Source organism: Bidens hawaiensis, unplaced genomic scaffold (genome assembly GCF_021521415.1).
Source record: "Bidens hawaiensis isolate Kalapana, Puna unplaced genomic scaffold, B.hawaiensis_p1.1 tig00018571_1, whole genome shotgun sequence".
NCBI classification, from domain to species: domain Eukaryota; kingdom Viridiplantae; phylum Streptophyta; class Magnoliopsida; order Asterales; family Asteraceae; genus Bidens; species Bidens hawaiensis.
This window is the reverse complement of record NW_027492813.1, coordinates 133,992-149,910: the sequence shown is the minus strand read 5'-3', so window position 1 is coordinate 149,910 and position 15,919 is coordinate 133,992. Positions and strand designations below refer to the sequence as shown.

The 15,919-nt window shown below is 36.0% G+C and overlaps 1 protein-coding gene across 1 annotated transcript; it reads right to left on the bottom strand.

Annotated features, from left to right (window-relative positions):
* Positions 1–12,620: 12,620 nt before the first annotated feature.
* Positions 12,621–13,564, bottom strand: LOC143556434 (uncharacterized). Its single transcript, XM_077045753.1, has 3 exons — positions 13,222–13,564; positions 13,074–13,160; positions 12,621–12,994 (listed from the first exon to the last, which is right to left on the bottom strand). The coding sequence occupies exons 1-3, from the start codon at positions 13,562–13,564 to the stop codon at positions 12,621–12,623; spliced, it is 804 nt and encodes a 267-aa protein (XP_076901868.1).
* Between the last annotated feature and the right edge of the window lie 2,355 nt (positions 13,565–15,919).

Below are 15,919 nucleotides of genomic sequence, written 5' to 3'. Positions count from 1 at the left end.
CTATAAATAAAATCTATAATATATATAAACGAAACCCCTAAAATCCTATGTGTCACGACGTGGTCGCTCCCTCCTTTTATAGAAGCCACCAGATTGCTTGATTTTTAAATTCAAGCCTCTCATTGATTTAACCCAAATTCATGGGTATGGGTTTTACCAAAATCAGATAACTCTTAAACGAGTTATAACATCTCATTAAATTAAAAATTAATCTTACCAATTATTTGATATGAAAATCCTATAAAATAGGGATATACTACAATTTTATATCCAATTTAAAAAGAAAAAAATATTATTCATAATTAATAAACAATCTAATAGTAAAACACATAAGCTGGTCATGGGTCACCAAACCCAGATAGCTTTTAAACGAGTTATAATATATCATTTATTTATGAAACCCTTTCCTCATCAAACCCTAAATATATTATTAACTTTCTTATAATAAAGAAAATTAAAATCCAAAAAATAAATATTGAAAAACGAAAAATGTAAAACAACCATTCTCTCAAGCCATCAGATTGTTTTCTTTGTAAATGAAGGCTTCTCAAGCATTTGACTCGAATTCACGGGTAAAAGTCTCACCAAACCCAGATAACTCTTAAACAGGTTATAACATCTCGTTATATTAAAAATTAATCTCATCAAATATTTGATATGAAAATCCTATAAAATAAGAATATAATAAAAATTAATATCCTATTTTATTTAAAAAAAGATATTATTTATAATTAAGAAACAGTTTTATAATAAAGAAAATAAACGGGTAATGGGTATCACCAAACCCAGATAGCTTTTAAACCGCATTATAACATATCATTTATTTATGAAACCATTTCATTATAAAACCTCAAATATATTAATTATTAACTTTCTTACAATAAATAAAATTAAAATCCAAATATACATATATGAATATAAAAAACGAATAATGTAAAATAACCCCCGTAATACGGGGGATAAATTCTAGTATATATATAAACCAAATCCCCCTAAATTATCGCAAGCCACCAGATTGTTTTATTTGTAAATAAAGGTTTCTCATGCATTTGACCCGAATTCACGTGGTATTGGTCTCACCAAACTCATATAGCTCTTAAACGGGTTATAATATCTCATTATATTAAAAATTAATCTAATCATGGGTCTCACCAAACTCAAATAGCTCTTAAACGGGTTATAGCATCTCATTATATTAAAATTAATCTTATCAAATATTTGATTTAAAAATATTATAAAATAGAGTTATACTAAAAATTAATATCCGATTTTTTTAAGATATTATTTATAATTAAAAAATAATTTTTTTAGTAAAAAAAACGGATCATGGGTCTCACCAAACCCAGATAACTTTTAAATCAGGTTATAACATCTTATGTATTTGTGAAATCCTGTCATCATCAAATCCTAAGTATATTATCAACTTTCTTACAATAAATAAAATTAAAATCCTAAAAAATATATAAATATTAAAAACGAATAATGTAAAACAACCCCGTAATACGAAGGATAAAAGCTAGTATATAGATAAAGATAGTGATAATAGTATTGGATATAAAAAACATACAGTAATAGTTGAAAATATATAAATTAGAATAATTTATTATTTAACGCTATAACTAGATAAACATTCGAACATTCAAACCTGTTGATTATGAAAAATTAAGTTACTTTTATTTAAGAAATGAATATTGTTTTTGATAAATAAAAAAATTAGTAACAAATATATAAATGAGCCAATAATAATCTAGATTGTAACAAAAAACTCCCAAAACTATTTATAAAATAGGTGAATAAATGATGTGCGTCGGATAACCCTCACAACGAAGCTTTAATTAAAACGAAAATCCTAACCACACACAACCGGCAAGTGTACCGGTCGCAAGTAATATAACTCTAGGAAGTCCGAGTATCGAACACGAAGACACGAAAGACGCTAACGATTACGACCCTAGACACGACCTACCTAAGAATAATAATTAATTAATTTTTGATTTTTTAAATTTGTTTTTATAAAATGACTTAACTGGACTGACTGACCTAACTGACAAAAGTTACCAAAAATAGAAAACTTAACGGAAAACTGACGGTGTTAACTTCGGATGGGAAAAACGTCTACCTAGGTCTGAATCAAATTGTAGGTCTAACAAGCTAATGGATTGAATGATATATAGACACCGGTCCCTAAAGATGACACGACTAAGGATCGCTCGGGCTCACTGGATCACCTCTCGGTCTCACTCAACAAGCCTAAACTACTCAAAATCGCCTAAAACGACCAAACCGGGAAATAATTGCTAACGTGTTCTAATGAAGGATCACCTCTCGGTCTCACCAACACTCGACCCTAATGGTAATGAATACTACACAACCAAGGATAGAGGAACAGTTCAACTTAAACCAAAATAGATCAACTAGTCGCTCAAATACCTAAACCTGACAAGAAACGAACTCGCTCTCGCGCAATCCCTATTCTAGCATGCAAAGGCAATGAGACGACCCTACTTCCTATCACCTCTCGGTCTCAAGAAAGATGTTTAACCGCTGTACTTTAATCACAAATTCACGCAACAAAACCCTACGGTGGTACCTACCGCAAACAAACCCTAAACACAAAGTCTAGAATCAAACAATGCACCGATCAATCAATACAAAACTAATCAATCAACACACAGGGTTTATGCAATGAATCACTAAAATTTCCAGCCACTAAACACAACCTATTTCATGTCTAAATCAAACTTTACAATAGCAATTCAAGTCCATTAATCAAACAATCCATTAAACTCATCAAAACTCAACAATTTTCATCTTCCCTAGGTAGAACTAACAAGTTTAGCCGAACATAGTTTTTGGACAGCAGCTAATGATCACATAAAACATCATAAAACTCCTACTAATCATCTCAAATATCATTCAACAATCAACAATACTCATAAACAATTCAATCTATCAATCAATTGCAAAAACTAGTAAACAATTGAACAAGATAATCAAAGTAATGAACAATGTGAAAAAATGAAGGATATATGATGAATTCCCGGCCGTTCCTTGCTGAGTAAACTGATGTCGAACCTTCCCGAGGCTAGATTCTTGTGTATTCTTCCTTCCCTAGCCATCACACGATCAAACCCTAGCCGAACAACACTTTTTTTTCTTTTCTTTTCTTCCTGATGCTGCTGTTGTTGCTGCTGTGCTGCTGTTGGCTGCTGTTGTGCTGCTGTTGGCTGCTGTTGTGCTGCTGTTAATGCTGTTGTGCTGCTATTGTGTTGTTGCTGCTAAATCCGATCAGCAGCCCCCTTTAGGCTCATTAGGGTTTTATTTTTTTATATAATATAATATAATATGGTCTTGGGCCTCCATGATGCATACGGGTCGGGCCTTGAGCTTTGTTTTGAACTTGTATGCGTAAAAGGCTCGTAGAATGCTCGAAAAGTCCCGGTTTTCTTTTTTCTTTCACCCAAAACCTACAAGATTAATAAATGTATGTAAAACCTATCTAAAACGAGTAAAAACACATAAAATATACTGTATTACGTAGATAAAAGGTGCGGAAAATACGTGTGTTTTACAACACATCAAATATCCCCACACTTAAGACTTTTTCGTCCCTGAAAAAGAATACTACACAGGATCATATCCGAGTTTTAACCGACAACTCTTGGTTTTATTTATTTATTATTATTATTAATATATATTTTTTCTTTTTAAAGTATTATAACAAGTACCCTGTTACCCCTTCCAACTTTCACCTAATAAGCCAGATCAGGTCAATTTCCGGTATTGCTGTCCACTTTAAACCCATGCCCCTAATACTTACCGAGGCAAATAAGGTGTGACGATTCTATTAATTTTTATGACTAAGTGGAACCCACACCTAAAAGCCTTGGTGCCACTTCACCAATTCCATTATGGTTTTACCGGGCCGAGCCACCCCAACTTGACTTAAACCTTTTGCCACATGATTAAAACATTTCAACTCAAATACAACCTATAAACTCTAGCTTGGTCAAGATCGACCGACAGTAGTTTCCTTCATGGTGGTTTTGATTTAAAATATTTTTTTTTTCCTGCCATTTGGCTTTTTGCATTTTTATTATTTTTATTTATTTTTATTTATTTATTTATTTATTTTTTATATATAACATGTTGGACGAAACTACAGAAATGCATCAAGGCTCAGGTATGCGCCACCGCGCAACAGAGGGCCGAGCAAAACTGTCTTCTGCTAGCATCAACGTTCAGGTCTGCGCCACCGCGCAACAGAGTACGGAGCTTCACAGGAATAGACACATATACAAAAGATTATACAAATAATATACAGACGATCATGTGACTCGAGGCTTGAGTATGACCCGACTTTTCATTCCAGTCCTGTCACGAGCTTAGTTAAACAAACAAAACCCCTAAGATGTTTCCCACTAAAGTCAGGCCATTTAAAAGGTTCAATTAGGTCAACAACCAAACCGCCCTTTCATTCTCAAAGGCTGAGCCTACCCACACACGATTACTGAGTCTAAACCGTTCGGTTACCATACATTACGTGCGGGTCTAATGGGTATTGTTTTTATTTATTATATATATATGTTGAAAACACCATGAAGTTATAAAATAACCACTACTCGGTAATAATATCATCTCCTGTTTAACGTAGAGAAAACATATTTCAAGGGACAATTTTTCAAATTTTTTTTTCTTTTTTTCACAAATTTTCCTACAACTAAGCAAAATAAACCCCATCCCCACACTTAGAACGAAATCGTCCTCAATGAGTATAAGGAAAAGAAATAAAATAAAATAAAATTAAAACAGAAAATAAAAATAAAGTATACAAGACTAAAACAAAGAATGGGTTACTCCCCTGGTTTGTGTGCAGAATCTTCAACAGCTGATTGGTGTCCAAACGACCGTATAGCATTTCATTCGCGGCCGCAACCTCGGGAGAACTTTTTCCAAAACGCCACCAAAGCTACCATGCGCATAATATAACCTGCAGAAGCTCAAACTCGCTCGCATGTAGCGGCGTATACAACGGAAAACAAAAACATAAACAAATAAACATATTTATTTATTTTTTATTTTTTTTTATTTTATTTTTTTTTTTGATCAAATAATGGAACACCCCTTAAATCGACCGACTCGAATGGAGATTGAGTACGAGCGGTTTCATCTTGGAACATCCTGAAATAGACAAAACAAATAAAACAGATAGCACAAACATATAACAAAAATACAAACTCTACAACTCGGGCAGTCTCCCGAGTGATGCATCCACACGTCTACATCTCGGAGAGTGAGTCAAGGTAGAATACCTCGACCGTCTGAGCAGTCATCGGCTCGCCAATGTAGTGCATCAGTCCATCACCGTTCACCATAAACGTCCCGCCTTTATCCTTTATCCCAACAATGCCATCTGGGAAAACCTCAGTAATCATAAAAGGACCTGACCAACGGGATCTCAACTTTCCCGGGAAAAACCTCAACCGGGAATTATACCATAAGACCATATCCCCACACTTAAACTGCTCAATACCCTCTAACTTACGATCCTGCAGTTCCTACACCTGCTGCTTATAACAATCTGAATGCGCGTAAGTATGGTCCCGTAACTCCTCCAACTCAAGCAACTGATGAACACGATGATCTCTGGTAGATAACTCTGTCCACACTGTCCACCACCACCACCCATCATTCGCTACCACCACCACCCACCGTTTGCCACCACCACCGTCCACCCCCACCACCCACCCACCGTTTGCCACCACCACCGTCCACCCCACCACCCACCCACCGTTTGCCACTACCACCCACTACCACTATCACCATCCACCGCCACCACCACCCACTACCACAGTTTGTACACCACTACCAGCTTATTTTAGCAATCTACAGACGTTAAAAAAACAAACCGTATTCTTCTTGCAGATTGCAGAGGTTTGGTCCAGTTAATCTTCTATAGATGTATGCAGATTTGGTCCGCAGACTGCAGACATTTTACCTCTGAAAAAACAAGCAACACCTTAGTGTGAGACATGTTTATTGTTTGAATAAGTTACCGCTATCAAAAAATGGGTCGCTTCCATGCCAAAATTGGTCAGAAATAAGTATGAAAGGGTTATTTCCGTAAAAAATTATTTCGTTGGAAAATCTATTGTGAGAAACATTTAGTCTTACATTTTTCTCTTTTTTTCTGAACGACCTACAAACATAGAATGTCTAGGTACTTCGTACGGGGTAACTCAATGGCTAAAGGTCACCGCCAACTTGGGTCTTCATTTAAAAACCCTAACTCCCTACCACTATACCACATTAAAAAGGAATTATATTTTTCACATTAGTAGTGTAAGTATTAAAAGATGTTTCCGTAATGAAGTTGTTTTAACTATTGTATATTTATTATTATTATCTTTTGTTAGAAACACTACTAGAAAATTGCTCGACTTCCAACGCCATTTTCTGTTGGAAATGTGTAGGAAATCATCTTTTCCAACACATTTACAACAAAACCGGGTTTGTGGGAAAAAGCATCGTAGGAAATATTTTTCTACGCATTTCCAACACATATCCTAACACATTACCTACAAAAATATGTTGTTGGAAGTTTCCAACGCATTTCTGACATACGTAATTAAAACTTTTGTTTTCAATTTCTTACGTATTTCCAACGCATATTAACATATTCTCTTACGCATTTTATACGAAAGTAAATATATCTTCCTACGCATTTGGAACGTATCTAAATAATTTTGGTTTTATTTTCGTACACACTTCCAACACATCTAATTATTTTTTATTTATTTATATTTTTTTCTTTTGCATTTTCAATGCATCTGGTATTGGCTTTTATTTATTTTTTTCCGCACATTTAAAAAAATTCAAGATGTTTTATGCTAAAAATGCAAAAAGAAAAAATAATAATTAAATATAATTCAAAACATGTTTTACAAATCAACCAAAAATACAATAACTAAAATTAAAATGTTCACAATATAAAACTAGTAGGTTTGATTACAAAATTACAATTACTAATTAGCACTGACACTCAGTATTTCTAATAAACTCTTCAAATTTTTGCATCCTTCTTCATTTTTTATACGGTCATTTTCCATTTCTTTCATCAGATGTTTCAAGTCTTCTTTTGCCTTCCGTTCATTTTCAAATCGTTCTTCCATTTGAGTTCTTGAGTTCGAACTACTTGTACCTAAAAATTTGATAAAACATATATAATAATTAATCAAACAAAATATAAATGATTAATTTACTAGAATTAACAAATATGATTAGTTTACCAAGTGGATATGACGCTCGTAAAATCCCATAGATCCATGTATGCCAAGATATTTCGTTGTAGGCGTCGGCACAATTTTCTCCCCCACTTGCAAGCTTCTTTTTTCCATTTTTCCGAGCTCCAACCCTATAGTAAATAAAAATTATATGCAGAATTCAAGGAGTTAATTGTGTTAGTGGGCTGACGGGTTGCAAGTTGAAATGTGTAACTTGAACCAGACCCAATAATTAATCGTGTAAAGGATTTTAACATTAACCCGCACACATATAACCCAAAACTAACCCATTTTTGTCCTTTTTCCCCCAAAAGACACTCCGGCCACTCACGTGAGGGGGCTTACGAATTAGGATTAGGGTTTATTTGGGGAGAAAAATGACAAAACTGCCCCTCACGTGAAGAACATGCTGATGAATTTTACGACCAAACTTAACGAGATTTGTGAATTCAGATTTAATTGCAAGTGAAATGAAATCATGGGGACATAATGAGACATATTGAGTAATAAATGTGTCAAATGAGCATATTGAGTGCCAATGAGTCTTATTGGATCGTAAGAAGTCTTAACGCGCTGTTTTGCGAAACTTGTGTCTATTTTTCCTGTTTGGGCATTATTAACCCAAACTAGTCAATGTTAACTATCAATTACCAAAAATTTACCATGGATGAGCTAAATGGGGCATACTAGATGACATGTGTCATAATAAATTGTATTAAGCCATAATAAGTTTTTTTATTAACAATTACTGGCCCTCATTAACCATCATTTATATATACAATTAGCAACATATGTATACATTATGGTTTGCACATTAGGCTTTAGTGAGTTGTATTTTAATCTTTTACTTTTAACCCAATAGTTTTTACATTTTAACAATTTAACATCAACACTTTTCATTTTCAACTTTGGTCCCTTATATTTTAATCTTTTACTTTTAACCCAATATTTTTAATTCCAACGAAAATATATTATTTATATTTTCGTTTTTTTTTCCTATGCAATTATGACGAAAAATGTTACAAAAACTAAAAAAAGCAAAAAACGAATATATATAAATCAAGATTTTTTCTATAAGAAATTTCATAAAAATCAAAACCTACATGATTAAAAATAAACATCAATAAAAATTTCCTTGAAATATTTCCTAAGCATTTACAACGAAATCTATTACTTATTTGTTTTTTTTTACGCATTTCTCACGAAAATGTTAAATAAAAGTGTAAAACTATCTTTTTGTTGGAATTGTGTTGGAATATTTGCTACACATTTCCAACACAATTGCTTTTTGTCACAATCTTGTCACAATTCTGTTGCAAATTTAGGGTTCACTTTTCTCGTAGGAATTTCGTTGAAAATGAGTAAGAAATAGCGCTTGTAGGAAATGCGTTTGAAACTTTCGTAGGAAACATTATGATTTGCTAGTAGTGAAAGCTGGTATTTCAAGAAAGAGAATTCTTGTAGTCATTAATTTCAAATATGATGGACCTGCAAAAGTGAACGGGGTAGCACGAACATGTTAACTTACCGTATTAAGTAAATCTAACTATCTATACAATTGTTTACCATAAAAATTCTTCATGTCGCTCTCATGTCACTCCACATATCCCTTCTAGAGCCACCAGATTGCTTGATTTTTAAATTGAGAGCTTTCATTGATTTAGCCTTATAAAATTTGTGGGTCATGGGTCTCGCTGTCGGATCCTCCTAATCCGGATATATATCAAATAACCCGTTTCTTCACCATGCTTTTCATTCTAAACCCTATACCTTACAGCTCTTCACAACCAACCTCTTAACTCATCCGCTAACCTCCCTTTCTTCACCCTAATCGAGTTTTGAAGCATCTTCCAGCGATATTCATTCTGCATCTCCATCTGTACGATTTTCAATCAAAAACCATCGCTTCTTCCATCAATGAATGCTCAAGGTCCTGCTCCATCAAACGAAGGTAACTTCATCCTATTTCTGTAATTAACAGTCGAATTGAATGATAATTCATAATCGGGAAAAAATTGTGTTACATATGACAATGTTTATTATGTACTTTGATTTATGGTTTTATTACATCTGATTGATATTATGGGGTTTTAGACCGCTCCTTGCTCGCCGCTTGTTCCTCTTTTATTGTTATAACAAAGCTTACTCAAGATGTGAACTCTTGAAATGGTAAATGTTTACTATTTTTTCTTGATTATATTTAAGCTAAACATCTTATATAGTTTTGTAGGTTGTGCGCCCAAAATTATATATAGATTTCTTTAAAGTTTCCATCCGTTTTCACATCTTTGGTTGAAAACAGTGAAAACCTGGCTAGTTGGGAATCTCCCAAATCATTCATGTATATGTTTACATCACCTACCATGACTGCAAAATAAGCAACAACCTAAACATATGCACATTAAAACATTCAACAGAAAGCAAATAGTTAGTCAAGGTTGACAAACAACCAAATGACATGACTCATTAAACTACTGTCAACAACATTAGTTTATATAAAACACCACCGACCATTAGGCTGCGTGCTATGGTGGGGGGCTTCGAAGCCCCACCATAGTGCCACGTCGGCGCCACGTGGGCACTGGGAGCATCGAAGCCCCAGAGCATAATACCCCTCTACGGTGAGGGGGCTTCGAAGCCCAACCTTTTTTCTTTCTTTTATTTTATAAAACAAAAAAACCAATACAAATAAAAATAAAAAACATACAAATAAAAAAACCAATAAAAAATAAAAACCCTACAAATAAAAAAAAAACCTAAAATAAAAATATAATTAATGCTCGCCGTTGTCGTCCTCAGCCTCATTTGCATATTTGGCCAATATCTTTGCTCTTCTTTTTTCCATCACCGCCCGCGACACAGGATCTAGATGCGATAGATCTTTTGTGATGAGCTCGGTTCCTTTTGTTTCGTTCGCTCTTGGTGCATCGCTTTGTATTCCGCAAGCATCGCCTTTCTTTTTTCGTGCACCTTCATGAGGCCCTCCTGTTTTTGTTTATTAATGTTGGCAATCTCGGCTAGCCTCCGCTCCAAGTTCTCAAGATGCGACCTCGTGTCGGAACTCTTAGAGGATGTGGTTCTGGACGAAGATCCTCCACCTCTAGCCGCCGCCTTGGCTTTATCTCTTCCTACCGGCCGTGGCAACTCATCCGGTTCATCAAAAATTAATTCCGGATCCAACTCGTTTAGATTAATTTGACAATGACCATCGGACATGGGCTGTGACGGCGATTGATCGGCCGAAGTAGACGTTGTCTTTGACCGTTTGGATGGTATCGGTGGTGATGATGTCAAGACCGTATGCCACTTTGGCAAGCTTATGCATTGTCTCCAAACATCCAACATGCTAAAATATTTATTATAAAGGGCTTTGTATTGTTTTAAGCATGCCTCCAACACATCGGCATCGCCCATGCCGCTTTTTCTGTTGTTCACAACGCGGGTGTGAACGGCTGTGAAGTCGGTTATTTGTGTGCGTAATGACTTCCATTTGTTGTAGACGGAGTCATTCCCGCGATACTCTCCTCGACCCATTAAAGCAAAGAACTTGTGCGTATTTGTACCCAAAACTCCGGCGAATGGTTGCCGTCACCTTTGATACATATAAAAGCTTAACATTAGTAAGCAAAAAACTATAACATGGAAAACATATAAATATTTTTATAATATACCTTGAATCGAGTCTTCGGAAAAGTCGATCCACGCTAAGGCTAACGCCATTACCTCGCCCGCTTCCCACATTTATCGTTCGCCCTTTTCAGTTGTTCGAACGTCACCCGGGTTCTTTTTCTTATGACTTCTTTTTGAAAGCCGGACTTGCATTTCGGGTACTTGCGTTTCGGGTATTTGGGTTCGTGGTACTTGCAAGGACGTATACGGCATTGGTGCCCGAAAGAACATAACATATCGGGAGTAAACGGTGGCATGGGTGGAGGAATCGTCGGTCGTTGTTGGTTTGCATAGAACGGGTTGCTAAGGTCGACGTTATTTGCGAGCAAACTAGCCGACCACATACAACTCGAATCCCACGGGTTTTGATTCGGGTTCGGGTTTAGGTTCGGTGTTGAGCTTGAGCCCGTGTTCGGGTCCGGGTTCGAGTTAGGATTCATGATTTGGTGTGAAGATGAATGTTGTGAAGATGGTTAAATTTGGTGTGAAGATAAATGTTGTGAAGATGGTCAAATTTGGTGTGAATATGAAAGTTGTTTGAGTAAAATTGAGAAAAAGGTTTGAATTTATATTTAAATGTTTATTTTAATTTTTTTAAACAGCTAGTGACCATTGGTGGTGGCCCCCCACCTCAACACCCCCCCCCACCGCGCCCATCGTCCCCTCCACCCTTCCCCCTCACCGCGCCCCTCTACGGTGTTTCATGCCCACCACGCCCTCCCCCCCTCCTTCCGCGCCCATAATGCATAGCCTTAGGCTACGTGCTATGGTGGGGGGCTTCGAAGCCCCTCCATAGTGCCACGTCAGCGCCACGTGTGCACTGGGGGCATCGAAGCCCCAGGGCATAATGCCCCTCTATGGTGAAGGGGCTTTGAAGCACGACATTTCTTCTTCTTTTTTTATAAAACAAAAAAATCAATACAATAATATATAATACAATAATACTAAAATACAAAATAAATTAAATAAAAAAAACATATAAAAAAAATTAAAGTTATTTTTAGTCGTCGTCCTCGCCGTCATCTTGCTTATTACCCCAAAGATGTTCAACCAAATTCGATTGAAGGCTGAAATTCATTTCCTTTTTTTGTGTTTTTAATAAATTAGCAAGTTTCTCATCTTCGTTTAGTGTACAGATCGGCCCTGGCTCATCGTTGTACTTGTCTTGGCAAATTGCTCTACCCGAGTCCTCCAATATCATATTATACAAGATAATGCAAGTGTACATTATGTTTCTTAACTTATCCATTTGTAGAAAACGAGTCGGTTGTCTAATGATAGACCAACGTTTCTTTAATACGCCAAATTCTTAACTTATCCATTTGTAGAAAACGAGCCGGTTGTCTAATTATAGACCAACGTTTCTTTAATACACCGAATGCCCTTTCAATATCTTTTTTGCCGACTCGTGTTTTTTCTTGAAATACTGACGTTTTTCGTCAGTCGGGCACGTAAAGCTAAGAACCAACGTGGCCCACTCCGGATAAATACCGTCGACTAGATAATATCTGTATTCGTAGTTGACATCGTTCGTGGAAAATAAGGTGTCGGGTGAGACTCCGTCTGTGAGGCGGCCAGAAATAGGGGACGCATAAATCACAGCTACATCGTTGTTTGCACCGGGCATCCCAAAAAATGCATGCCATAAATACCGTCGACTAGATAAAATTAGTATTCGTAGTTGACATCGTTCGTGGAAAATAAGGTATCGGGTGAGACTCCGTCTGTGAGGCGGTCAAAAATAGAGGACGCATTAATCACAGCTACATCATTGTTTGCACCGGGCATCCCAAAAAACGCATGCCATATCCAAAGATCAAATGATGCAGCTGCCTCAAGAATAACTGTTGGGCCATCATGATCACCTTGATGATATTGACCTTGCCAAGAAACAGGACAGGTTTCCCATTCCCAATGCATGAAATCGAGGCTACCAAGCATCTCGGGAAAACCGTGCCTTTGTTGATGCACCTCGTATATTTTTTGTACGTCGCTTTGAGTCGGCTTCCTCAAATATTTTTTATGGTATAGTTGTGGAATACCTAAGTTTAACAAATTTTATAAAATTCATGCTCAATATGTTACGGTTTTAAAATAAATAATTAGAATATTAATACTCACATTCGTAGAATGTGTGAAGCGCTTCACGAGCCATTGTCTCCGACATCTGTAAATACTCTTCCATAGCGTCGCTCGCAGTCCCGTATGCTAGTTGACGAATTACCAATTGCCGCCGTGCATTTTTGCATAGTTGAATATCCCGGTTTACCTCTCGTGTCCGCCCATTGTTGGAAGAATGCATAAACGCATTCTAAATCACCAACTATTCGTAAAAATAGTTGGCGACTCATCCGAAAACAGCGCCGAAATCGTTCCGAATCAAAAGTCGCGTCCGGCGAAAAATAATCTTTCATCAACCGGTCATGCACACCTACGCGATACCGTTGAAGATGAGGCCATCTTTTTAGTGGTTGTGAGCTTTCGCAATGCTGAACTACGAGTTGGGCAGCCTCTAAAACGACACTAAATATCGCTTCATCCTCTAAATCCGAATTGGAAATATCATCGATATCGGGCTGGAAGTCGGGTGTCAAAGATGAGTCGGAAGACATATTTGGGGAGAAAGTTTTATAAAGTTTAAATAAGAGAATGGGATGTTTGTAGAGATTGGGTGAATAGTATATATATACATATATATATATATATATATATATATATATATATATGTATGTATGTATTTTATATTATTTAAAATTGATTTTTTAAAAAACGGTAATATATCCGTTGGGGCGCCCCCCCCTCCCCCTCACCTCCCTTCTGCGCCCGCCTTCCCCTCCACGCCCCAGCCAACCGCGCCCCCCGGCGGTGTTTGCAACCCCACCGCGCGCCTCTCCCCCCCCCCCCCCCCCCCGGCGCCCATAGCGACCGGTCTTACCATTAAACCTTATGTAGCATATTATGCTATATCATTGAAGCCATCAAACAGTTTCAATATGCATTGACAAACAACCAATACCCAAATTATATATAATACAGCTATCTTTAGAGCCCGTGTAACACACGAGATGATCCAAATAATAAAGTTATAAATAAAGCAAATAAGTACATACTGTATATAGAAAAATGATTACATTTGTGCTTATATCTATACTATATGTACATAAATTGATTTTATTTATATCAGAAAATGCTTTTTTTAAATGAATTTAATAAATAATAATAATAATAATAACGCAAGTGCAAAAACCTACCTGAGAACAGTCGATCTATTGGATATTTGATTCTCGGTATCATATATATATATATATATATATGTTGGGTTTTAACAAGATTATCAAAGTGATAAAATTCCTGTTTTACCAAAAACGCAACGGAAATAAGTTTTAAATCTTGTTAATTTGATATGTATAAAACCTATTTTACACATGCAAAACCCAAGCCCAGATCCAAATACGAAATACATACTATCAAACACATGCATATCACTAAAAGTACATGCATGTTAAAGCTACCTTTCAAGAGAATCAAATCCGGGTGAAGGAGAGGATGGATGGAAGGCAAGAACTTCAAAGGGAAGGTCCTCAAGCTTGCATACCCCAAGCCTCCGACAATACACCACTTCTAGCTAGTATTTACACTTGAAAAACACTCATCTTCCTTGGTTTGATCTTGGCCGAATCCAAGAAGAAAAGAAGAAGTTTAGAGGATATTTCCTCCTTGTGCCTTTTTGTTACTTGTGGTTATGAGTTGTATGAAAGAAGCTTCAAAGAATGAAAGATAATAAACCTTTCAAGATGCACCTCACTTTGCACCAATCACCATCCTTGCATGTCTCCACTAACCTCTATATAATAATAAAATAACAAGAAAATTAAGGGGGGGTGCCCTTTCTTTCCCTTTTATATTTTCATTATTTTTCAAGGTTACTATATTTATACATATGTGTTATAAGTTATACCATTATAAATATAACACATTTCATGTAACATGCAAGGTAATAATTTTCACATATTGTTATTTTACCATCTTAAATAACATTATGGAAGCCTATCTCTCAAAGTATAAATCATCCATATGATTTATTTATTTCACAATTACATTTTATTTAGAAACCCCTTTCCAAATAACTCAAGTGTTAATATTCATTTGTTATGATCATATCATATATAAACAAATATTATTGTTGGTGTTTGTCTAGCTTGTTATTGGGTATGACCCGACTTGGATCATGACATACTAGCCACATCAATTATAATGTGTCTTGGGCATATCGAGTCCAACAATCATCCACTTGCACAAGATACATAGAAGATTGATGCAAGTAGCAAATACCGCCTAACTACGGTTTACTACCCCTAATACGCATGACGAAGTGCCATTCAATAACATCATCCCCTTCAAGTCCCTTACTTGAAATGATTTAGGTACATTTATCATTTATCATTTTGCCTCAGATTTCATGTCAAATCCAGAGACACAGAGTGATCATTCTCTGTTGATTTAACTTTTCAGGCCTTAGACATCTCACTCTCAACGAATAAGAGGGACAAATCCCCTCTTGACTATATACGTCTCTCACAATCACCTTGTATTAGACCTGATCTTAGCCTTATGTATTGTCATGTATCAAAGCAGTGAAGAACTAAGTCAAAGTATAATACTTGGTGAATATCAAGACCCAATATGTATCTCAGGTCGGAGGATACTATGATATTCGCCTTTACTCAAATTTACTTATGATCAATCACAAGGATTCCATGTAGTAACATTTGAGAGCGGGCCAGTCCAATATTTATAACCCATAAATATCTATGAACCTTGGCAGCAACCCTTGCTCTATATTCATATCCCATGAATATCCACCAATCCAAGTTCATAATAGTCTTACCTTCATATTTGTTCCCACAAATATGAGCGACTACGGATATTTAGAATAAGTAACTTATTCATGGCATTAAACATGCTAA